A 24,342-nucleotide genomic window follows, 5' to 3' on the forward strand; every position below is an offset into this window, starting at 1 on the left:
CATAGTCTTTTTTTAATTATGTGAAAGTTTTTCGAAAAAGTCCTTAATTTTTTTGTGAAAACCCCTGAATTTTCCATAATTTAGGGGTACTTTCTACTCAAATGGTTAAATAAAGTTGTTTTTATTATAACAGCATATTTTATATGTAGTTTCGATCTTTTGTGAGAGGGGCTGTTCCTTCTCCTCTTCAAATGGTGCTTTTATGTTCATATTTTTCAAAGGAAATGCTTTAATATCAGGAAAACGTCGCATTTTAAATTTTCTTTCCTATTCTCTTCTTTTGTATATAATTCTATAGATTTCTATATCTTCTATAGAATTGTCCTATATATTTCTATATCTTCTATAGAATTGTTTTATATATTGCTATATATTCTATTGAATTATTCTACATAATTCTAGAGATAATGTCTTCTTCTTTTCTACTTCTTTTCTATATAATTGTTTTCTTTTTTAGCTGAGAAAGGCAGCAGAGGAAGCCAACAAAGAGCCGGCGGATATGTTTGCTGAAGAATTTGTTGAAGAAACACCAGCAAAACCAGTGGCCCTTGCAGGTAAATTTATTTATACCCGAAAATATGAAAAAATTGTCACATTAAATTGTCCTTTTGGAGAACTTCTTTTTCTACGGCCATAAGTTAACTAAATACAAATTATAGAATAGCCAAAAGGGGGGGATAAGATGTAACCATGGGTGCTGGCTGTAACTAGAACCAATGATGATTATAACCACAGTAACGCTATTTGATGTGAATGTGACGTATCTGCGTCAGTTTTTGGTGTCAAGGCCGTGTCCAGGGGGGAGGAGGTTGACTCCCCCCGAAATGCTTGTCCAGCTTGTAGAAATGTAACAAAATGAATATAAACAAATTTTCAATCTCAAAGCTTTTTAAAGCTTTTTGTACTCCCCCCCAAAAAAAAAAATCCTTTTGTAAACACCCCCCGCCTGAAGAAAAATCCTGGATACGGCCCTGATTGCAGTAAACCTAATTATCACCAGGGTCTCGTGTTTACCTCCTAAGCCCTAAAAACTGATTTTAATTCTATCCTTATTACTTTACACTATACATTGTTACACTTTAACACTTGCTTTACGCTTTTTATTATTTTACTGTTGTTATTTGCCTTGCTTTGCGCTGAAATACTTGCCTTACGCTTTTATTTACCTTACACTTGGCATGTTATTCTTTTTTATTTTTATTCGTTATTATTTTTGGTTTTACGAATTTTTTATTTTACATTTTTGTTTTGTAAATTAGCATTCAAGTACATTAATCTTCCATATTCTTTTGTGTTTGTATGTTTTTTTGTTGTTTTTTTTTTGTTTTTTTTTTTTTTTTTTTTTTTTCATAAATTTACAGGCCATATCACCACAAAATTTTAAGTCGTAAAGAGAATAGTTTTATTTATTTATTTGATATTCATTATGACAGCCCTTTTCTCATTACCGACACTTAAGTGAAAATGATTGCTTGAACAGTAATGGTATGCGTAGTATATCTTCTTAATTCATGTTTTTTTGTCTTCCCTAATTTTCTTACTTTCTTTATCTCTTATATGTGGTATTTTGGGGGATGGATTGGGACACTTTCTTTTTAGGTGTAATGATTTGGTGAATCTAAGGGGGGATATGTATAATGTTCACAATAATGACTTGCTACTGGGAATCCTTAATTCCACGTTTCCTATATATATTGCGAAAATTTTAAAAGGTTTAAAGGCTCAAAAATGGAAAGTTTCTATTTATTTGTGCCTTCCTATACATAAAGCTTTTTTGTATCAGTTTCCTCATGTAGCTTTACCAGCTTCTATACATATATATATATATATGTATATATATATATATATATATATATATATATATATATATATATATATATATATATATTATGTTACTCAAAGTTTCTAAACCTGAAGCGTTTTTTTTCTGTACTAATATTTCTGGCTTTTTTTTCTAGCTTGACTTCCTGAAATATACTTATGTTACTTCCCTAACAAGTAACTGATAACAAAATATTAAAACAGGTTAAGAACGAAAATAATTATTTGATTGACAAGTAGCTTTTTTATTGGCATGCTCGTATTCTTTTTCATTTTGCATTTAAATCAATATTTAAAATTAAATCTATATTTCTGTGTCTTGATGATTTTGCAAGACTGAGTTACAATTTTTGACCATAGCTTCGTTTTTAGGCGTTGGTTACCACTTGCATATTAGAATTTACTCTTAATAGGCAAGGACTAGATTAAAGATGTTAAAAAAGTGTATGGGAGTAAGTGTAGAGATTAAGAAAGTTTATTTAGGGATTAAGAAAGTATATAAATAGCGACGTTTCATCACAATTTATTTATGAGTCCTGGTTGAACTTCGCTGAGGTAAGGATCCTGGGACTGTTTTGAAATTTATTTTTCATTTTAGTTTTATTGATTTCATCCTGTTGTAAGTTTTTTCTTCTTATATATTTTTGTATTGCTGAGGATGGCCCTTGGACATAGGGCCGAAATATTCATTCTAATTTGTTTCCACTGTCTTGAGAAATTCCCTATTGTTCTTCTTGTTTTTGTTGTTTAAGGTATATGGTTTGTAAGGGACTCTTTCTGATAGTGATTCTGAAGTTTGAAAAAACCTTCTGAAGTTTGAAATGGTAAGTATTGCTTGAATTTTAGCAAACTATTCAAATTTATATTTTAACTAAAAATCCTTCGAATAGATAAATTGTGTCTTTTAAAAAAAATATACAACAAAAAAAAGCAATCAAAGAGACCTTGCAGTGTGAACCCAACAATTGTTTATTGATGCAATTCAAAAAATGGCCTAGCTCAGTGGTTTTCCGGCTGTGTGTACTTAGGTTAATGTTAACTGGTCTTTGTTAACAGCCTGCTGTGGGATAACTATTCTATGATGTATCTATAACATAGAATCATTAAAGAAAAAACATCTCTTCCAAGGCACATGAAACAGCATAATGCCTTTTAATTTTACTACGGTACGGATATTAAATCGATATTAAACAATGTTATATCGATAATGGCAATTATAATAGATAATATCGATATTAATTCGTAAGATAGAATATTACATCAATTTATAGGAAAGAAGTTAAATCGCAGTATACTACTATTATTACCAATAACTCACTGTAGCACAAAGCCACCTGAGGCCAACACAGCTACGCACCCTCCTCCTCCAACCTAATTTATTCAAGGCTCCCCTCTTTACACCCTCCCAGGAAGCTCCCATTTCCTTTAAATCTTTATTTATGACATCCTCCCAACCCAGACGAGGACGACCTGCTTTCTGTGTAGCCCCAGACGGTTGGCCAAAAAGGACAATCTTCGGCAATCGCAGTATAGTCGATGAGATAAGATTTTACAAAGATACCTAGACATTAAGTCGAGTTCCCGAGATACCTCTTAAAACTTTGCTATCAGCAATCTTGTAATTTTTTTTTTTTTAATTACTGCATCTCTTACTTTCTCAACATGTTTTTCGTCTGTGAATATCAACTTATATTTGAAAGACTTTCATGTTTAAAATTCTTTTTTGCTCGTTTTAGAAGAAGTTATGTGGGAATACAAACTGGAAAACAAAGAAGATGCTTCAGTTGAAGGACCTTTCACTTCTGAACAGATGAATGAATGGACCCGTGCCGAAAAATTTGAAGGGGATATTTGGGTGAGGCGAGTTGGACAAGAAAGTGAATTTTATAATTCAAGACGCGTAGATTTTGAGCTGTACACATAGCTTATTTCTTCTTTTTTTATTTTTTCCAAATATATTTTTGGTTCTTCCAAATTTTGAAACAACAATTATATTTATACTTCTTAATTTCTTGTTTGAATGTACGTCTCTGCATTTTTCACCCTTGTGTGCTCATTTATCTGTTACGTCAAACGGTTCTTTATAACAATCTATAAGTAAAGAGTAACACTTGCCAAAAGAAGCAGAATTTTTATAGACGGGAAGTTCGGAAACAATATAAATAACAATATAAACAAATAATGGTTCTAAATATGTTGGATTTATCAAGTTTAAAGGTAAGCCTCAAAAATTTTTACGATGAGTAAATTTGTATACTTTCATGAAAAGGGGGATAAATACACTTTTACAATGACTTGACCAGGATGGAAATCACATTTTTATTATTACGGATGCCCAAGAACGAAAGTTTAGTAAGTTTGTCTGAATGTAAACAGTGAGAAAATTATTAAATTTGGATTACAATGATTCTCTTGGATTGACTGATACAGTGTATCTGTGGATGCTTAAGTGGGCTAGGTTAAACCTACCTTACTAAGATCTGCCCATAAAGTTGGCATTTGTTTGAAGCTATCTTTTGAAATAACTAACTCATTTTTTTTTGGCGTTGACATTATTAGATTCTTACTAATTTCAGTTATTATAGATGGCGTTCATTTAGACGCTGAACCGTGAACGGGATACCGTGATCGGGATACCTAGTTTGTTACTCGAAGATGTCCAAAGTAAAATCGTCCCTAGAGACGTCTGATCACGAATCGTTGGAGTCTCTTACTGTCATGAATGAAAAAAGTGTTGCAGTGCTGCTGGATATGTTGAAGGACCTAATAGGATCATTCAAAGTCCCCGGTGGCAAATTTAATGACTCCCAAATATGCAGCAGAATCCAATATCTTCACCAACGAACAATCGAAGAGAACATTGAACTCCTTCGAATCGAAAATTCCCGTCTGAATGAAGTTGTGAATCTCCAGAAAGAGCTTGAGCGGATAAAATCGCAAAAAAATGAACAGATTTATGTACCCGCACCCCAGCAGGCGTCTTATGCCCAAGCGCTCAAGGGTCCTGAAACATTCTCTGTGATTCTGGAGCCTGTATCTGTGGAAAAACGAAACCGTATGAGTTTTGACGAAGCCATGCAAGTTACGGAATCAATCAGCAGAGTTGTCAAAGGAGAAAATTCCGATTTTTCCGTGAAGAAAGTTGTTCCGGCGAAGGAAGGTAGAGTCATCTTGGAATTGGGGTCGAAAAAGGAGCTAGAGGCAGCCATGTCAGTACTGACAGAGAAAGTGTCGGACACGAAGTACAAACCGAAAGAGGTGAAAAAGCACTTTCCAAGAATGTTAGTCAATGGGGCTCCCTCCCCTCAGGTCAAAGACGAAAGTGAAAAATACCTGCTGCAGTGTAACCCAGAAATTCAGCGGATGGCCAACGAAGGGGAAAGCTTCAGGATCATCACCATTCTTGAAAACGCGTCGAAAAGGAAAGTTGTTGTGGAAGTGAGTCCAAAGATCCGCCAATTTATACTGTCCCAAAGAGGCTTACGGATCGGTTTTATCCTTGCCTCTTGCGACGACTATGTACACTTGATAAGATGTAGCAAATGTTGCTTATACGGTCATCGGAAGACAGATTGTAGAGCGGACGAAGTATGCTCATGGTGCATGGGCCCGCACACTTATAAAAATTGCGACAAGTCCTTTTCGTCCCGCCCAAATTGCCGGGCTTGCGAAAAAAACAAACTTAAGTCAGATGGGCATGCTGCCTATGAGTTAAGCAAATGTCCAGTTGCAAAGAAGTTAACTGCTCGTTTAAAGAATAATATCCAGTTTAATTGACTCAATCTCGAGATGTGAATATTGATAAGAATAACTTAACAGTGCTTCAAATTAATTTGCAACATTCTTATTCAGCAGCCCTACAGTTGCAAAAAACAATAGAAGAACTGAAACCGGATATAGTTCTGTTGCAAGAACCGTATGTAAATAACTTCTGTAAAATATCATGTGTTCCATATAGTTACAAGTGTTTCTCTAAAATTGACACAGATAAGAAATTTTTTTGTGCTGCCGTATTAGTGAAAAATAGTCTAAAAGCTGACGTACACCATAACCTCTCGTCTAATGAATGTGTGACAGTTTCAGTTTATTTGAACAGTAGAACTTTGACATTCTGTTCGGTATATTGTCCTCCTTCGGTGCAGCGATTGACAGATAATATCAGTTGTTTAGACAAGGTCAGACATTTTGCTAATTACGTTGTTGGGGGGGGGGGGATATTAACGCTAAAAGCCCTTTGTGGCTGAGTAACAGTCAAACTGACAAGAAAGGCAAGGAGCTTGAAGATTTTTTTGCTAGTAAATCATTGTTAGTAGTGAATGATCCTAGTGAGACAACGTATGGGCTACGCAATACAACTAGCCCAGACGTTACTGCTGTAGGTACTAATCTTGTTCAAAGTGTAAGGTGTTGGAAAGTTCTTGATGAATACCCTTCTCTTTCGGATCACTCGTATATTTTATTTACTTTGGAGTTTAATTTTCCCATATTTGAGACTGAAGAGCCAAGATACATTTATAAGAAAACTAAATGGGATACTTTTAGTGCTACTTTATTACGTGGAATCGATGACATTTATTCTCTACCTATGTCCTCGGTGGAGGAAATTGATTGTGCTGCTAATGAAATTAAGAATTTAATGCAAAAAGCAACTAAGGAATCGACCCCTCTTAAAAATAGTCACAAACAAAGCAAATATGCAAGGTGGTGGAACCAAGATTTGACAGATTTAAGAAAGAAGTACAGACATGCTCAAAGGGTCTATAAGAGACTTGGTACCGTTGAAAGCGAGAAAATAAAGAATCAAACACATCTAGATTATAAAACGAAAATTTTGGCAGCGAAAAAGGAAGATTGGAAAAAGTTTTGCGAAGAAAAAGCTAGTTTGGACCCTTGGAACACTATAAATAAAATTTGCAAGTTAAAAGGCTCTGCAACTCTCCCAGTTCATATTTTAAAACAAGATGGGTCGATGACAGATTCACCTAAAGAGGCTGGAGAACAACTTCTAGGTAAATGGTTTTCGTCAGATGATAATTCTAATGACAGTGTTGCTCAAAAGTTGATAAGAAATGAAACAGAAAATATCTCTAGTGAAAATCAGGATAAAATGGAACCTATTACCATGGAAATTTTACAGGATGTTATTTAGTCGATCAAACCCATGAAGGCTCCGGGACCTGATGGTATAATGAATTTTACTATAAAGAAAAATATTAATGTTTTATCACCTACTTTGTTGAAGCTTTTTAATAGTTGCCTAAAGACATCATATTTTCCTGTCCTTTGGAAACAAGCAAATATTATAGTAATTCTTAAAAAAGGGAAAACTAATGATGGTAACCCCGGTTCTTATCGCCCGATTAGCTTGTTGTCAAACATCGGAAAAATTTTTGAACGAATTATTATGAATAGATTAGATAAACTTAGTTTGGATAATTGTTGGGTTTCTAAAAGACAATTTGGGTTTTGCAAGGGTAAAAGTACAATAGATGCAGTTGACAATATGGTAAGCGTTATTGAGAAAAATAAAGAGGAAAAGAAATTCACACTTTGCCTTTTTTTTGACATTAAAGGAGCATTCGACAATGCATGGGATCCAGGTATTTTAAAAAAGCTCAAGGATAAGAAATGCCCAACTCAATTGTTAAGATTAGTGAAAAGTTTTTTATCAGATAGGACGGTATCATATGGAAAAGATGTATCCCGGAAGTTGGAAAAGTCTTGTCCGCAAGGATCAATTTTGTCTCCTTTTTTATGGTTAATCAACATAAATGACCTTTTAGAAATGGATTTCGGTGAAAATTGTACGATTCAGGCATATGCTGACGATGTCACTGTAATTTTAACAGGTAAAAATATTCTGTTTTTAGAAAATTTGGCGGAAAAAATATTTCAGAAGTTTGAAGTGTGGGCTGCAGAAAACAAACTTACTTTCGACCAACGTAAAACAGAAGCTGTATTGTTCACAAACAAACACAAAGTTCCTGTTGTAAATCTTTTTTTTTTGAGGAGAAAAAATTAATATACAACAAAATGTCCGTTACTTAGGAATTATTTTAGATAGGAAACTTTTATGGACTGATCATGTCTCTTCCCGAGTTACTGCTGCAAAGCAGTATTCGACGAGACTCCTTTGTGCAGCGAAGATGACATGGGGTCTCAAACCACAAGCTTTAATAAAATTATATAAATCAGTTATAGAAAGTACAATTTTGTATGGGGTATCAGTTTGGTTTTCAGCTCTTAGAAAGAAAAATATTTTACAAATGCTACAGTCTGCTCAAAGAACTTCAATGATAATAATCTCAAAATCTTTCCGTTCTGCCCAAAATGACGTAATTACGGCCATTGCTGGGGTACTGCCAATTTCTTTCCGAGCGACTGAGCTAGCGACATTGCGCTATGCGAAAAAAGGCCGTCCAAGTCACTGGCCAAATTTCACTTCTCCTGAATTCCCCCTTTCTAAACGCTCATCCAATCATAGTACTTTCACTGATGAATCATTAGTAGATATCTTAGGCCTTTCGACAGTACGAGAAATCCATACTTCAACCTTTCATATTAATAGAAAGGCATTGAAAAATATACTTTACGGACGATGGTATGAAGAATTTAAGAATAAAGTTAGTTCTTGGTCAATTCGCTTTTTTGCTTCAACAGAAGATTTATTAGCTGTTTGCAAAGTTCAGCCCTCCTACCATCTAACGCAGATTATTACGGGTCATTGCAGGCTAAATTTCTTTCTTCACCGAATAAACAAAATTGATACGGAGTTGTGCCTTTGCGGTGTAAATGAAACTTGTTCCCATTTTCTTTTTGAGTGCCCTATTTATGCTCGTGAACGTTTAGAATTAATATTTCACCTTAATAGTATCAATGTTCCTTTTCCGTTTAATCTTGATTTGATTTTTAAATTTAGGAATGTTGGAAATATTTTACTGAAATACATAAGAAAAACTAAACGTTTGGATTTGGGGTTATAATCTTATTTTTAAAAAAAAATATGTGGATTTTTTTTATGTCTGATAACGGAATTCATTGTGTATTATTTAGTTTGTCTTTTTGTTTTTGTTTTCTCTTGTTTAGTTAGATTGTATGTACAAAATTATGTGTTTTGTAGTTTATGTTAGATGTTTAGTTTTGTCTCTTTGTTAGTCGTGAAATGCCGTAAGGCTAATTTTTTTTTTTTTTTTCTTTTTCTTTTTGTCCATAGTGTTTAGCTTTAGAATAGAAAGTGAAATACTTTTTGTAAGTTGAATCACTAAATAAATTCATGCCCAAGAACGATCTGTCTTTCGAGGTCTTAATTAGAAAACTTAACTGTTAACTTAACCCAAAAGTTTGACTTTTTGTCAAACTTTGACTTTTGTCAAAGAATAATAATCTTTTTTAAAAGTCCTAAAAAAAAAACTTTAGTATAAACATCGAAGTCTAATAATTTCTGTTCGTTTTAAGTTTTAATGTTGCTCCTTACTTTCAGTTGAAACTTGCTTTGTTTAATTTAAAATATGTTCGTTTTTAAATAATGGCGGCATATCTGGTTCCTCCTTCATGGAAAATATCCTTCCCCTTGAAAAATTCCTCCATGGAAATATCATCCCACGCAGTCACCTTACCAGAAAAATACCCCCCCCCCCTTCAAAAATAGCTGTATCCTTCCCAATAACCAATACTATATGTGAACAATGGGCAATGTGCATAGCTTGCAGCCCTTCTCCGGGGACTGTGGGGGGTCAAGTCATTCTCAAAGACATAGTTACTAGATCTTTTGACTGTGCGAAACAAAATGGCTATCTCGAAATTTGATCAGGTGACCTTGGGAAAAAAAATGCATGGAAGGGGGTAGCTAGCCTCCAGTATTTTTTGATCGCTTAAAATGAGTGCAAGAACTTTTGATATCCGATGAGCCCTCTCACGATTCTTTAGGATCAATGGTTTGATATGATCAGCCCTGGTGAAAACAAACGAAAAAAAATAAATAAAAACGCAAATAAAATGCAAAATTTCACATGTTTGTATATAGGAGCTTGAAACCTTTATAATAAGGTTCTCTGATATGTTGGACCTGATGACGTTATTATTTTAAGATCAACTGATGTTTTACGTGTATTTTCCCTTTTTTCGAAAACTAGAAAAAAATTCTGAGGCTCGTAACTTTTGTTGGTTTACACCAGTGTTTTCCAAACTGGGAGGGCCGCCCCCCTAGGGAGGCGTGGACTAGTCTAAAGGGAGCCGCAAAAATTAGTCAAAGTGATCAATTTTCCAAATTACTGCTAAAGTTTTGTATGTAAAAAATGAGAAAATACCATCGTGCATAGTGCGACTAAACATTTCGTAACTTAGCACCCACCCCATATCTTCATCACCATTCCTTCAAAATAAAAGCATTTAGACCGTTTACCGTCCCAATAAAGATAATGTTTACGTGTAATACCCTGACACTTTTTTGTGAGCATCCACTTCTGGCTTCTTAAAGCCAGACGCAAGACATTGCATCCTTATTACAAACTCAGATTGAAAAGTTAACGAAAAATACAATAAAGCATCGCTTGCGTTATGGAATTACAACGAAAGTAGCCAATTAGACAGGGTGAATTTTGTGAGTTAAAAAAAGTAAATCAAGAAGAAGGATATTGCAGTCAGACAGAAATTAAGATAAGGTAATTTAGCCTAATAGTAACTATGTGCAGAGTCGTTTATTTCCAGCAGTACTCTGCTGGAAATAGAAGATTCTGTTTCAGTTCCATCATTTCGATACAATTATAAAAGCATCTTCTTTCTACTAGTGCAAATGAATAATGTTTAGGAGGATTCCGTCTTTTTCTTCTGCAGTGTACAGTGCCTATTTTCAGCATTCTTTCTGTTTCAAAGTTAACACTTTGTTGTTCTGTCAATAATCAGTGATATATTTATATGAATACTTGACGTTTTCCAGAAGTTTCCGACGTTTTCCGAAGGAAAGTGTCTAAAAACAACATCATAAGCTAATATCTTTAATATTTTTTGTATGTTTTAGGACAATAGGCTAGGTTAAAGACTGATAAGGCCATATAGGGTATATGCCTCTGCGAAAGTTTTTTAGTGGCTTCACTGTGTATTATTAGCCAACTGTTGGTGAATAGGCACAATAAAAGTAATGGTTTTACCAAAAATTCACTAAACTTTCATTGCTATAATTGGTGTTATCAGGAGCGGGAGGGAGTTGGAACCCAATTTCGAAATTTTGTAACAATTTAACACAATTTGGAAATTGTGTACCATATATTTGGAAATAATATTGAATGGGGAAATAGACAGGCCTGGATTTGCCAATATGCGCACCAGGGCTGCGCCAGGGCCTATGAGCGTACAATGTAAGAGGGCGCAATAAATTATCACTGAGCGATTTTTTCTTATGAAAACCGGACTCCAAGCAAGATCTCTGTGGTTACTTAAAAACTAACGGACATCTGCCAAAAATGTCATCTGGGAGTTTGACCTCACCTTTCATTACTTTTCCCAAGAGAAGAAAATACGACTTGTCCTATTTATCGTTTGGATTTACTAATATTATTAACGATAATGTAGAAAAACCAATGTGTTTGCCGTGTAAGTTTTGCCTGCTGATTCTATGAGACCCGGCAAATTGAAACGGCACCTTGAAAATATTCATTCTGAATACGTTGGTAAGCCCTAAGAATGTTTTCAAAGAAAATTGGATGAGGTATCTAAAAACAAGCAAAATTTCAAAAAAAAACTGTTCATATTCCATCAAATACCTTACTATTATCATACCTAGTGTCGTAGAGAATCGCGCAATGTAAAAAACCCCACACAATAGCAGAAATCTTAGTTTCACCAGCAGCTATTGACATGGTCAAAACAATGTTTAGCCAATCTTAACTGAATCAGCTTTGGCAAATACCGCTTGCTGTTAATACAATCGGTAGAAGAATTGATTATATATCTGAGAATCTTTGTGACAAATTAGCTTCTTTGAAGTGTTCTTCAAAATCCGCGAAATAAGTAGATGAAGCTACTGATGTAGCAAAAGACGCACATTAAGTTGCATATGTTTGATTTGTTAAAGATACTAATATAATTGAAGATATCTTATTTTGCAAGTCATTTCCTGACAGAACCACGTCCAATGAAATTCTCCAACTAATTGACAGATTTTTCAACGCGAACGACATTGTGTGACATTGGGCTTTATACTGGCGTCGCACAATCAGTGGTGGGACACAAAACTGATCTTGAAACATTAGTTAAAATGAAAACACTGGGTAAAAATGAAAACTCTAGTTAAAAATGAAATTGTTCTCTAGACGAACTGCATGCTCTACAGAGTAGCTCTCATATCAAAAACTGTAAGCGGGGAACTTCTCAATGTTTTTTGCAAAAATAAAGAAAGTTATAAAATACATTCGGATGTCCCTCTTTTTCTTTCTGCAAAGGCATTATCTCGTCGGGTCTTTCCAATTCAATAATTTTTCTCTCTCTTTATTAATTCTTTCCTAATTTGTATATCTCTTCTCTTCTTTTAAAATCATTTTCAGTTATATGTTAAATCTCCTTCTAAATCTTCTATCTGTTAAATATCCTATCTGTTCAATGTCCTTGTCTTGTTCCAGTGTTCTTTTTTTTCTTTTTTCTTTTTTTGTATATATTTTATAAAAGTGTTTTATTCTTGTTCTCTGTGGTCCGTTACAAGCAAAGCTTCTTGGGCCTAGTAACCGCTTTACTTTCGTAATAGTTTTTTCTTTTAGTATCAATAAATTGATTGATCTAAAACAGTCCATTAAAAGCAAGGTTGTGTTGCAAAACTGTGTGAAGATATGCGAGCTAATTACACATCACTTTTCTACTATTGTGAAGTGCGCTGGCTATCTTGCGCAAATGTGATTCAAAGATTACTTGACTCAGAGAAGATAATTGCTATGTTTCTCGAGTAATATCATAATGAAGACGGCAATATGCTTAGGGACTGAATCTTATCGTTAAAATTACATATTTGGTTGACGTTTTTGAAAAATTGAGTGTTCTAGATAAATCAATGCAAAGACCGCAAATGCATTTGCTTATACAACAAGACAAAGTGAAAGTATTTATTAAAACGTGGAGCTATGGAAATCAGCTTCGCAAAGAAATAAAATTTTCGTGTTTCAATTTATGCGCCTGAGATACCATTGAAGCAAACAATTCTGAAAAACTTGAATGGTTTGTTGCTTCAATTTTCGAATTATTTTGGTGATCTTGATTTTACAAGGTCTGCATGGGTAGATAGTTCCGTTATTGACGAAGAAATTGATTGAATTTTTTTTTATACTACAGCGAAAACATAAATTTTAGACTGTACCTTCGGTTTAATTCCGGCTGAATCTTTATACAGAATGTAGCACTGCTGCCATTCGCAGCATCATATTTATGAGAAATAGGATTCTCTAATTTGGCTTCAATCCAAATATCAGGCCCGTTTAGTCCAAGAAAAAGAGCTACGAGTAGCTATATCGTCATAAACCCTAAGATTTGATAAACTTTGTGCTAATAGACAAGCAAATACATCTCATTAAAAACAATAAATATCATTTGCCACTAGTTTGTATGAATAAATTTTATAAGAGTTAAAAATGAGTGTGTTTTATTTTTTTGAAAACTTCAGGAGGGTCCTAAACAGTTAAATATTTTTAATGGAGGCGTAGTAATATCAAGTGTAGAAACCACTGGGTTACACTAAACTCGATGAATTATATAAGCATCAAAATTCCATTCTTTTGATGTATTTATTGTTATCAAGACTTTTTCTTAGAGTTTCCGTTACTATTGAGCTGCATCGCTCCTACTTATAGTTAGTTACTGCGAACTGCTTGATAAGTTCTAGAAAAACTGCTACCCTACTTTAATACTTCGAATTGAACATAAAGAGTAGAAAGAATCATTTATGGTAGATAAGCTCTATGCTATCCACTTCTCTAAAACTGCGAAGATGATCAGAGCTCAAATCTTACCGTTAGTCTTAAAATACAAAAAAAAATGACTCTTCTGAACGTAAATTGTGAGTATTTCTGGCCTTTTGATAAGTTGAAAAGGATTAAAGCCCGTATCTTGCTTTTTCCACTCGTAGATTCATTCTAAAAAAAAGGATCTGAGATCGAGAATCAGAAGAGTTATTACGATGACAAAGAATGAAATATACCCTATAAAACTATGATTATGGAGGTAAACTTCCTGAAATGCTCAAAATTTGATATTAAAATCCAAGAGAGGTTAAAAAATTACTCTGATAGAAAGTAAAGAATCGAATTAAAAGTCAAAACGAACAGAAATTATTTTATATACTCATGGGGGGGGGGCTCTCTGTCTTCCCATTTCTACGCTTAAGTTTTCTTCGCCTTTGCTACGAGGATAAAATCTTTAATAAAGGAATGATGTAATAAAAATTTCATTTATTTTTCCACTATAAAAATTATTGGAAGGTTTATTTATTCGGTAAGTAATACACCTTTTTGCAGAGCTTGCTATGTGTTTTACACCCCAAAGAGATTTCAGTAAAGCCTTAGAGTAAGAACCAAGAGGTAAGGGGGATAAAAGCCCCTTTATCTTCGTTTTAAAATGAAGTGGCATTCTTCGTCCATTTTCTTTTCTTTTTTTAGTACTTGTATTAGTCCTCGAAGAGCTGCTTATGTTCGCCCGTGGATTGCCGATCTACTAGCATACAAACCTTCTCGTAGTCACAATGGGAAAAATTGGCGTTTAACTCATTTTTTAAATTCAGGCTATTATTTAACAAATTTACTGAGCCTTAACATGCCGCTCAATTTTCCCTGAAAACTTGAGGAATGTCTTGTGGCGCTCAATATTCTGTGGTGCTCAATGACAGTAGCGACAATAGTGTATATAGATGTTTTCTTTTATTTCTTGGCATTAGATTTTATTTTAGGTTATTTTAGATTTTATCTTTGTTTCTTAGTGCTGAAGGACGCCTTGTTTTATACAGGCGAAATATTCAGGTCGTTTTAGTTTGTCTTTTTCTTCTACTGTCTGTAGTCACGTCTGTTTTCTGTATCTTGAGATTTTTCTCTCTCTTTGTTATTTCCTGAAAGTTTCACTTTGATACCATTAGGTGTTCATCAGATATTACAGATCCGTGCTTTTGACCTGCTGGACGCTTACAGTGTCTTATGATTTAGGTCAGTGTCCTACTAATCATTCCTTGAAAGTTTCCACTTTATACCCTGTGCTGTTCCCAAGATATTACAAATACTTTTGTTTTGCACGGTGGATCATCAACTTGTCTTTGGTTTCAGTTCAACATCCTCCTCAATATTCTATGAAAGTTTTACCTCAATACCCTTGGCTGTCCCCAACATATTGTGCATACACCATTTTGATAACCAGGGTGCGTTCAATGTCTTTTTTGGTTCAATATTCCCTAAAAATTTCACCTCGGCGTCATTAGCTGTTCTGATATGTTGCAGATATGCCCTTTTGACAATTTTTGATCCAAATGGTGTGTTTTCGTTTCGTTGAACATCCCCAATAGCATTCCCTGAAAACTCCAACATAGTACCCTTAGATGTTCCAAAGATATTACAGATACGCTCTTTTGACCACTTGGACACTTACAGTGTCTTTTGATTTAGCTCAACATGTCCCTTAGAATCCCTGGAAGTTTCAACTTATTATCTTTAGCCGTTCCAAAATATTTGAAGATACGTCCTTTTCATAACCACAATCCACAATATGCCTTTTAATATAGTATACTATATGCAATGCAATATACAATAATACAATATACAATATAATATGGTATACCCCCCTCAGCATTTCCTGAAGTTTGATTTTAATACCCTTAGCCTTTAAACCCAGGATCAAAATTTCCCTCTTTCGTGATAATAAATCCTTTATGTAAACAATGGGCAAATTGTGCAATTTACAACCCTTTCCCAACGGGCTTGGGAGAGGGGTCATGCCGTCACCGAAAGCATATTTGTTGGATCTTTTGATTGTTTAAATCAAATGAATTTTTTTTTTAATTTACATTGGTGATGAGGAGAAGGGTATTAAAAAAATTAAAGAAATGGTTGCCACCCAGCAACTTTTACTCTTCAAAGAGGCACTAGTACTTTCAATTTCCAATAGACTCTATGACAGCTCCTTCCATGCAACGTGGCCCGGTAAAAAAATAACAATGGATAGAACCCATTTTGCTTTTTACTTAGGTAGTGGTATTCTGCTGCCAATATAATGCTAATTAAGCAAATTGACGAGGTCTTCCCCGAAAATTGAATTTATTTGGTTTGACACATGGCTGTTCCTAAAATTGATGGCTCTCAAGGCAAAATTAAATTCAGTGCCTCCTCCCGACTAAAAAATAAACAAAAAAACTAAGCCCCTCCCCCCAGCCACAGCACCCAGGACTGCTTCTCTCCTTTGTACAGGACCGAATAGAAAACTTTCTGAGCTATGGATAAAAAAAAACTGAATTGCAATGCTCCGCCATTTCATGGCAAGTTATTAAACATGTATATTAAATTTATTGTTGACTTGCTCTCTACGAGTAATCAAAGTTGCAATATCAATTTACAATACTAAGCTGATGCAGAAAATTTTTAGTATTAATTCGATGGGTGTTTTCAATAAATTTCTGATTCTTCTGTCTACTATAATCTTCGGAATGCTTTTAACTCTACAGTTTATTTTTTCTTCGTCATCCAACTCTTGCTTTAGCGAGACATTAGTTTCTCAACATAGGTGCCAATGGAATTTAAATGGGTTAAATTTTAGGCTTATTTATGTTAAGCTCAAATGCATAGGATTTTGGCAAAATTCCTTAAGAATGTTGCTGCTACTTTTAACTCGAGATTTCTCTAAGATATGTAACGTAGGAAACCTTTATAGGATATCTTGAACAATTTTTAAAGTTAAAAAAAGAAAAATTATGCTTAATGGATTTTTCAAAAAATGTTTATGTCCGAACTTAACATCATTTTCTGTTGACAATAAAAAACAATCACATACAGCAATTTCTATATTTTACATTTAAATCGAATTTCTACTCTCGCGACATCTATTTTTGAATTCTGGGAGTTCATGGAAGAAATTCAACCCTAGGAAGAATTGACTAAATTGAATGAAAGTATTTTAGAAAAAATGAGTGCGAAAGATCAAATGAAATCCATGCTCGATCAGCTTATGGGAACCACTCGAGATGGTAAGTTCCAGATTTTTGTTGTTGTAACAGTCCAGAACTACCACTCTTCTGAATTTAGGAGTAATACTAGGCTATCAGGTCTTGATTCCTTATTGTTGCCTATGCTCTTTCCAAATGTCATGTTAACTTTTCTTACAATCCACCTTGCTCTTCCCCTCACGAAGGTTCCAGATGCAGCACTAGGATATATTAAAAAGAATTGCTAGAGCTTTGAAGTTCTAAACTTTATTTTATAGGCTACAACATGTTTTTGTGAATTTCTTGTTTAGGGGTTTTTAAGTAGGCTAGCTGAGGTCATGTATACAATCTTCTGAGGCTTTGAAATAAGGAAAGGTAGACACAATAGTTTGACACTGCCTAATCAACATTTTGGTCCTGGATTCAGTCCTGGAACTTTTACTTAGGCCTAACACAGATAGACTACTTCTTAAGATAGGTTTTCAAGAAGTCCATAATCAAGAATCTTAGCAAAAGTTCTAAAGTACTTGCTCATGTTAGGCTATTCCAAAAGCATTTCACTTTACTTACCCCCCCCCCCTTCCTTCATGGACATAATGCCTATGTTAGGGGCAGGAGGAAACTGCTCCCAGATCATAGTTCCCCCCTCCCAAGCTGAAATTTAGCATCTTCAGAAATTTTGTCAAAATTAAGATAGGCCAACATAGTGTTATAACTTGTAAAATTGGGTATTCTACCATAATTTTATGGACTCTATAAAATTTGCATTTTATGTAATAGGCCTATATGTACTTTACTTATTTTACCTGTATCTTATATATTTTATGAGGACTAGCAATTTTCACAGCACAAAAGTTCAACAAGGATGGCAATAACAGGTTGGATATGATTTTGTTTTGTGTATAGCTGTATGTCTGCTGTTGATGCAAGGTTGGTCCCCTACATAAGGAAACATGTTAAAAAAAACAGTTCTTACTTCATAATATGCAGAATAATCCTAGTTAACATATTTTAAAAGGGAAAAATATTTATCTTCACTTTTTTCCTTGGTTTTCCTTGGTTTTCCAGTTTTTCTAAGAAATTCATGAATTTGTTAAAACCTATATATTAACAGAGTATATACCCCCACCCCTTAATCTGCAAACATATACCCAGAATAGTAAATATTTTTCTGTTCATTTTATTGGCTTAGGCCTACAAATAAAGTGAAAATAGCCTACCACTTGATGTCTTCTATACTCCAGCAAAAGTGATGGTAAAATTCTAGTTAATTGACTTCTTGCTATCTACAAAAGGGATTAGGTTACAAAAATGAAACATTCAGGGATGAATCAGACAGACTACAGACTAAAGTATGTCCTGGGAAGGTATTTTGGAGCAACTATCTCCACTCCTTTTCCCTCTAGAGGGCCCTGCCCTTTGATGACCTTTAAAAATATGTTTGTTATAAAAGTGAAAACTTGCAAAATAGATCTTCTTCTTAATTGAAGTACAACAAAATTGTTTTCAGCTTCACAACTTTGCTCAATCCATTTTATAAGGTTTTAAAGATATGCAAATCCATTTCCTAAATTTTGAAAAAAAGTTATTGATATGGCTTAAAATTCTACTTGAATAACAGGAATTGCATTTTCAGAACTAAAGGCAGAGATCCTGTCATGTAGGCAAATTTCAGGGCCCTCTAGAAAGAGAAGGAGTAGAGGTGGGTATTTTAAAATACCTTCCAGGGACATACTCTAGCCTGTAGACCCATCCCTGAAAGTTTCATTTTCCTAGCCTAAACCTTTTCCGAGATAGCAAGAAGTTAATTAACTAGAATTTTACCAAAGTGATTATTATATATAGAAAGAGCATAAAAAAGTCATCAACTGGTATGTTCACTTTATTTGTAAGTCAATTTTAACAGCAAAATATTTACCCCCAGAATTGCATCCTGAATTGCCCAGCTGTCTTCAGTGCTAAAAAAAAAGAAGGAAAACTGACCTTTTGAAATAACTCTTAACAGAGCAGAAGAAAGAATGAATCAAACAAACCAAACCAGTATTTGTGGATTTTTAATTTCAATTGCCCTCCTAAAAGAATGTAGAAGCCATTTCCTCTAGATATTAAAGTTGCCTCAATAAAAAACAAATAAATGATCTAGATTTTCAACAGTTTGAAGGGCCAAAACAGAATCAATATCCTCATTTTTATTTTAAATTTCACATTCCAGAGAAATTTTATGTTAATGTAGTTATTCCCTTGGGAGCCAGCATTCCACCCCCATGGATAGCTTTTTCCTCCCTCACAGAAATTCCAGATCTTAATCAGAAGGGAAATTGAAATTTTTACTCTCCTGGTGAAGTCAAAGGCAATTGTATAAGCTGCATAAGGGCTTCCAGTATTAATATTCGTTCATTTAATTTTTTTCCCAGAACACTCAAGGCACATGTAAAAGGAGGGGGGGGGGTCAAAGAAACTTTGGAAAAGGCTCAGTTAATTGAAAATTGAAAGTTCTATTGCTTTTTTCTTGTTGTTAGCCTGCTTTAAGTTCTTATTCTAGTTTAATGACCCTTGTGTTTTGGCAATTGTTCTGAAATAATCTGCAAATAAATATAGACTTTGTTCACATGACCTTTGGACCTTTGTTGGGGGGGGGGGGTCAGAACAAGTACAGTCACCTGAATCTGAATCTGTTGAAGATGGTCTCAATAACTGATAAGATCAATAACTATATAAGTAGGAAAAACTGTTAGGGTAACTTTTCTTATGTTTAAATGTAGAAACAAAATTGCTAATGTGATTTTGCTCTCAAATAATGTTAGATTTATTTATTTATATTTTTTTTGCAAAATAAGGCAGTGTCCAAGTGCTGAGGTAATACCCTTGGTACAAGATCACCAACAGGATAAGCTAGACTGCTAATTCAATTGATGAAACTCTAAATGAAAGGGCATTACATGAGCTAAGCATCAAGGCAAATTCAGCCTCTGTCAAATCTGTATGGTTTGACCTTACTGATGGAGACCAGCACCAACGCCCTCTCAGAGTCGGTTGTATTTATTGAAGCCTGTCTTCACCCTCAGCCATTGAGACTGAGAATACTCTCTCGTTAATGTTCTGCTTAGCAATTGAAAACTTTAAAGGCGAATTTATTGTCAGAGGTGACTTCAATTTCCCAGAACTGATCTGGAAAGATGGGTACCCTACTGCCAATAGCCCAATTAATGCTAGACCATTCATTGAGATTGTACACAACCTTTCTGCCTACCAACTAATTGACCAACCAACTTGGTTTTGCCCTTCCCAACAACCCACAATATTAGATCTGGTGTTTGTAAACAGAATCAAAGTGATTCAGAAGGTAAACTATCTCCCACCAGTTGGGAAAAGCAACCATCTTGCCATAGAAATTATCACCTCTAGACGTCCAGTGAAAAGTAAATACAAAAGAAAGGTCTACATGGATTACAAGGCGATCAGAAAGGAGCTAAGGCTTATCAACTGGGATGAGCTACTTCAGGGCAATGTCAATGACCAGTGGGAGAAATTCCTGACAGCTGTCACCAAGATTCAGAGTAGAAACACGACAGAAAGGCTGGTTCCTATGCCAGAGACATTACCATATATGACCCCTAGCATTAAAAGACAAAGAAATCGCAAATTGCACCACTGGAAAAAAAGAGATAAGCCTGGTCACTATGAAAAGTACATTCAAGCTCAGAACAGACTATGAAACTTAACTAAACAACCATACCAAAATTTTGAGCTTGGACTTGCCAATGAATGCAAGAGTAACCCAAAAAAGTTTTGGAATTACGTCTCTAGTAAAGACCACGCTAGGCGCTGTGTTAAATCCCTCACTAATGATGATGGAAGAGAAGTGACTTACACCCAGAAACTAGTAAACTTTCTAAACAACCAGTTTGCTTCTTTCTTCACAACAAAACTAGATAGTGAGCCTCCACCCCCTCCTAAATACGTCATACCATCTTCCATGAGTACAGTTGTTATCACTGTACCTATGGTGGAAAAAAGGCTAAAAAATCTCAATGCCAACAAATCAGCCAGCCCCAACAGAATCCACCCAAGGTTGCTCAAAGAAACCACCACCAAGATTTCCCCTGCTTTGTGCCATCTATTGGGTGACCGGTTTAAAGCTGAAAACTACAGACCTATAAGCCTTACATCTGCTGTTGTTAAGGTTTTAGAGAGAATTGTCAATGACGCACTTCTCAAGCACCTAGTTTCCAACAGTAATATCTCAGACAAACAACATGGTTTTCTTCCCAGGAAGTCAGTCAAAACCGACCTACTCGAAACTTATGAGCTAATTACTCAGCTTCTTGACAGAGGATTTCCTGTCAACCTAATTCTACTAGACATTGCCAAAGCCTTTGACAAAGTCCCCCATAGTTGTTTGCACTCCAAACTTACAGCCGTGGGCATTGATAAAAAACTAGTCAACTGGCTAATGGAGTTCCTTGGTGGCAGAACGCAAAAGGTTCGGCTCTTTACCATGGATGGAGAAAAGATCTATTCAACACCTTGCCAAGTTCTGAGCAGCGTCCCTTAAGGAACTGTCCTTGGACTGACCTTATTCCTCATCTATATCAGTGACCTGGTAGCTGAAACAAAAAACCATTTGACTCTTTATGCTGACAACTCCAAGCTATTTGGTACTGCGGACAGCATTAGCCTACAAGCCAATCTCAACCAAATTCAAGCATGGGCAGATAAATGGCTTCTGTCCTTCAACATCTCAAAGTGCGTCACTCTTCATTTCAGCTGTGGTAATCTGCAGCACCAGTACACTATGTACAATGGCAAAACGTCATTGACAGTCTTGATTCCTACTTCTAGTTGTGGTAGAGACCTGGGAGTCCTGTTGGATGACAGCTTAAAATTCCACGAACACACCGCCCAAGCAGTTTCAAAAGCAAATGCAAATTTAGGGACTCCTGAAAAGAACTGTCAGTAGTCAATCCTCCACAGTTTTTCTGAAATTATATAAAGCTCTGGTCAGGCCAATCCTAGATTTCGGAACATGTCTTGCTGGTCCTTTTTACAAGAGTGACATCCAGCTTGTTGAGGGTGTCCAGAGGAGAGCCACCAACTGCATCGACAGTTTACGCAGTCAGCCCTACTGCAGAAGATTACAATCTGTTAACCTCCCAACACTCGTTTTTTTGGCTTAGGCATAACAACATGCTGCTCACCTATGGGTACCTCCAGCAAGCAGATCAGAAGCTGTTCACTTTCTCTCCCCACCAAAAGCAAACACGAGGACTTTCCAAAAAGCTGTTCAAATACAGTGTTAACACCAAAGTCTGACTAGATTTTTTCAGCCAGTGAGTGGTGAACAATTGAAACCAACTAAGCCAAGAAACAGTCTTGGCAACCTTGCCCAAGGAATTCAGAAAGAAGCTCGACAAGGAATGGGAGGCCAAACCATGGAGATTCCAGTGGGAAAACCCCTCCCAGCCCTCACTACCATAACAGTCGTGGAAGACAATAGAGAGTTAGCTTGGAGGATGATGCAGCTTGTCATACCCAAACATTTCACATACTCTATCCAAAGTTGCTGTTGTGCGGTGGTGCCAACTCTAAATTGCTGGAGAATGGTCCTTGAACCATACCTACCATCTGATCACCATTACCGAGTGGGCTTAAATTGCATCTCTCCAGCACTCTCTAGTCCCTATGGTTTGTCACTTGACCTTAGCACAGCGACCAGATCTATCGCCATCATCAACTACGGAGCATAACAGTTCTTGCAACTAATTTGCTCTGAAGTGCAAATTAAGGTAATTACCTTTTTCAAACTTAGACTGAATCAACAAAAAAATCCATTATAGCCTGAAAGTGGTGCTTAAAAAGGACTGCTCAACTGGTCTTGTAGCTACAATGGAACTCTAAAACACCAGTTTTATCTTATATTCCCTAGGGAGTACCATATTTTAATTAATTTTATTTACCAAGTTTTTATTACCTTTGATTGTATCTTGGAGCAATATAAGGATTTCTCCTTGTAGAGCTGCAGAGTTGATGATTTGAGTTGTATTCTGGATTCTTTATTGACCAGGTGCACCATGCTAATCCATAGCATCCTAGTTATACACTCCATGGAGGATCACTCAGCATCCAGTGTTTGTTTGAAGATGTCCAAAGATTCAGCAGTAATAGTTTCTTCAGAGAGTTTATTCCAACTGTTGATGGCTCTTGAGGAAAAGAATTGAGTGCACAATAGAAAGGGTAGGCTGCTTAACAAGTTTTGACTGATGACGTCTAGTTCTTGAATTAGGACCAACATTCTGGACAATGGCACTTATACTGGACAATGGCACTGAACAACATTAAATTTAAGAAGTCAAGCCTCAGCCCATTGATCAAGCAGTCTAAGATTATTTTGTAGAAGGGTATGATTTTCACATGATAAGCCTGGTGCAATGTGCTTCAGGTCTTCAGCATGGAGCATTAGTCAATTAATCATTGATAAAGATATTGAAAAGTTTAGAACCCAAAACACTTGCCTAAGTAACTCTACTTGAAACTTGCTTAGATGAAGAAAGAATAGAGCTACCCAAAGTCATAAAATTGCTGAATACATTGAGATTATCTATAAAATAAATCAAGGATCCAGAGCAGGCACTGCTCTTTGAGCTTGATAGCATGTAATTTGACGGCAAGTTGCTTGTGATAAACTTTGCCAAAGGCTTTAGAAAAGTCAAGCAGAATCATGTCAGCAGGCACCTCTGTATCAAGCAACTTAGTGATATGGTTAAATGATTGATGGAGATTGGTGTCAACAGATCTTCCAGAATGAAAGCTATGCTGTGAGTTGTACAAGAGATTATTTGCTTCAAGATGTCAAATAACCTTAATTACCTTAATTCGCACTTCAGAGCAATAAGGTCCAATGGATCTGTGTTGCTAACTGTGGAATTGATTATTGTTTCAAGAACCTTAACAACTGTTGATGTCATGTTTTCAGCAAGGTCCTTTCTACCTTTCTTATAAATTGGAATAAGGGCTGTTTTCCAATCCAGAGTTAGTCTGGAAAGATTTAGTAATAACTCTTAACAGTAAGGAAAGAGGTTGACACAAGATTGTTCAACATTCATGGAGGATACAAGGATGAATACAGTCTGGACCAGCAGATTTATTCATTTTGAGGTTTAAGTTCCTTTAGAACTATTTTATCATTAATCAGAATTGGTTCCGTATTATGTGATACATCAAATATAGGAGGTTGGTGAAAGACAAAACTTGAACTGGAGGGAAAAGCAGACATAAATTGTTGGTTGTAAATTTCAGCTCAGGATCAGCAACTTGTTTACTATTTTGCAATATATCAGGGACTGTGCATCTGCTCCAATATTTTTGAGAGA

At 35.4% G+C, this 24,342-nt stretch overlaps 2 protein-coding genes across 2 annotated transcripts in view; both read left to right on the forward strand.

The window, feature by feature from the left end:
* Positions 1–430: 430 nt before the first annotated feature.
* Positions 431–3,829, forward strand: LOC136025907 (CD2 antigen cytoplasmic tail-binding protein 2-like). The gene is made up of 2 exons (XM_065701968.1): positions 431–554; positions 3,558–3,829. Exons 1-2 carry the CDS (start codon positions 500–502, stop codon positions 3,743–3,745), a joined length of 243 nt encoding a protein of 80 aa, XP_065558040.1. The 5' UTR covers positions 431–499; the 3' UTR covers positions 3,746–3,829.
* A 13,054-nt stretch (positions 3,830–16,883) lies between these two features.
* Positions 16,884–24,342, forward strand: part of LOC136025908 (putative RNA-binding protein Luc7-like 2) — a 54,969-nt gene continuing 47,510 nt past the window's right edge. Inside the window, exon 1 of the mRNA XM_065701969.1 lies at positions 16,884–17,014. Within this exon, the coding sequence (XP_065558041.1) occupies positions 16,954–17,014 (61 nt within the window). The 5' untranslated portion in view covers positions 16,884–16,953. The remainder of the gene's footprint in view (positions 17,015–24,342) is intronic.

The sequence above is a fragment of the Artemia franciscana genome, chromosome 4, assembly GCF_032884065.1.
Source record: "Artemia franciscana chromosome 4, ASM3288406v1, whole genome shotgun sequence".
Classification (NCBI taxonomy): domain Eukaryota; kingdom Metazoa; phylum Arthropoda; class Branchiopoda; order Anostraca; family Artemiidae; genus Artemia; species Artemia franciscana.

Excerpts from the sequence above, each read along its gene's own strand:
- LOC136025907 (XM_065701968.1), top strand. The coding sequence starts at position 500 with ATGTTTGCTGAAGAATTTGTTGAAGAAACACCAGCAAAACCAGTGGCC. Across the intron at positions 555-3,557 it reads AAAACCAGTGGCCCTTGCAG|AAGAAGTTATGTGGGAATAC; the intron begins GTAAATTTATTT and ends TGCTCGTTTTAG.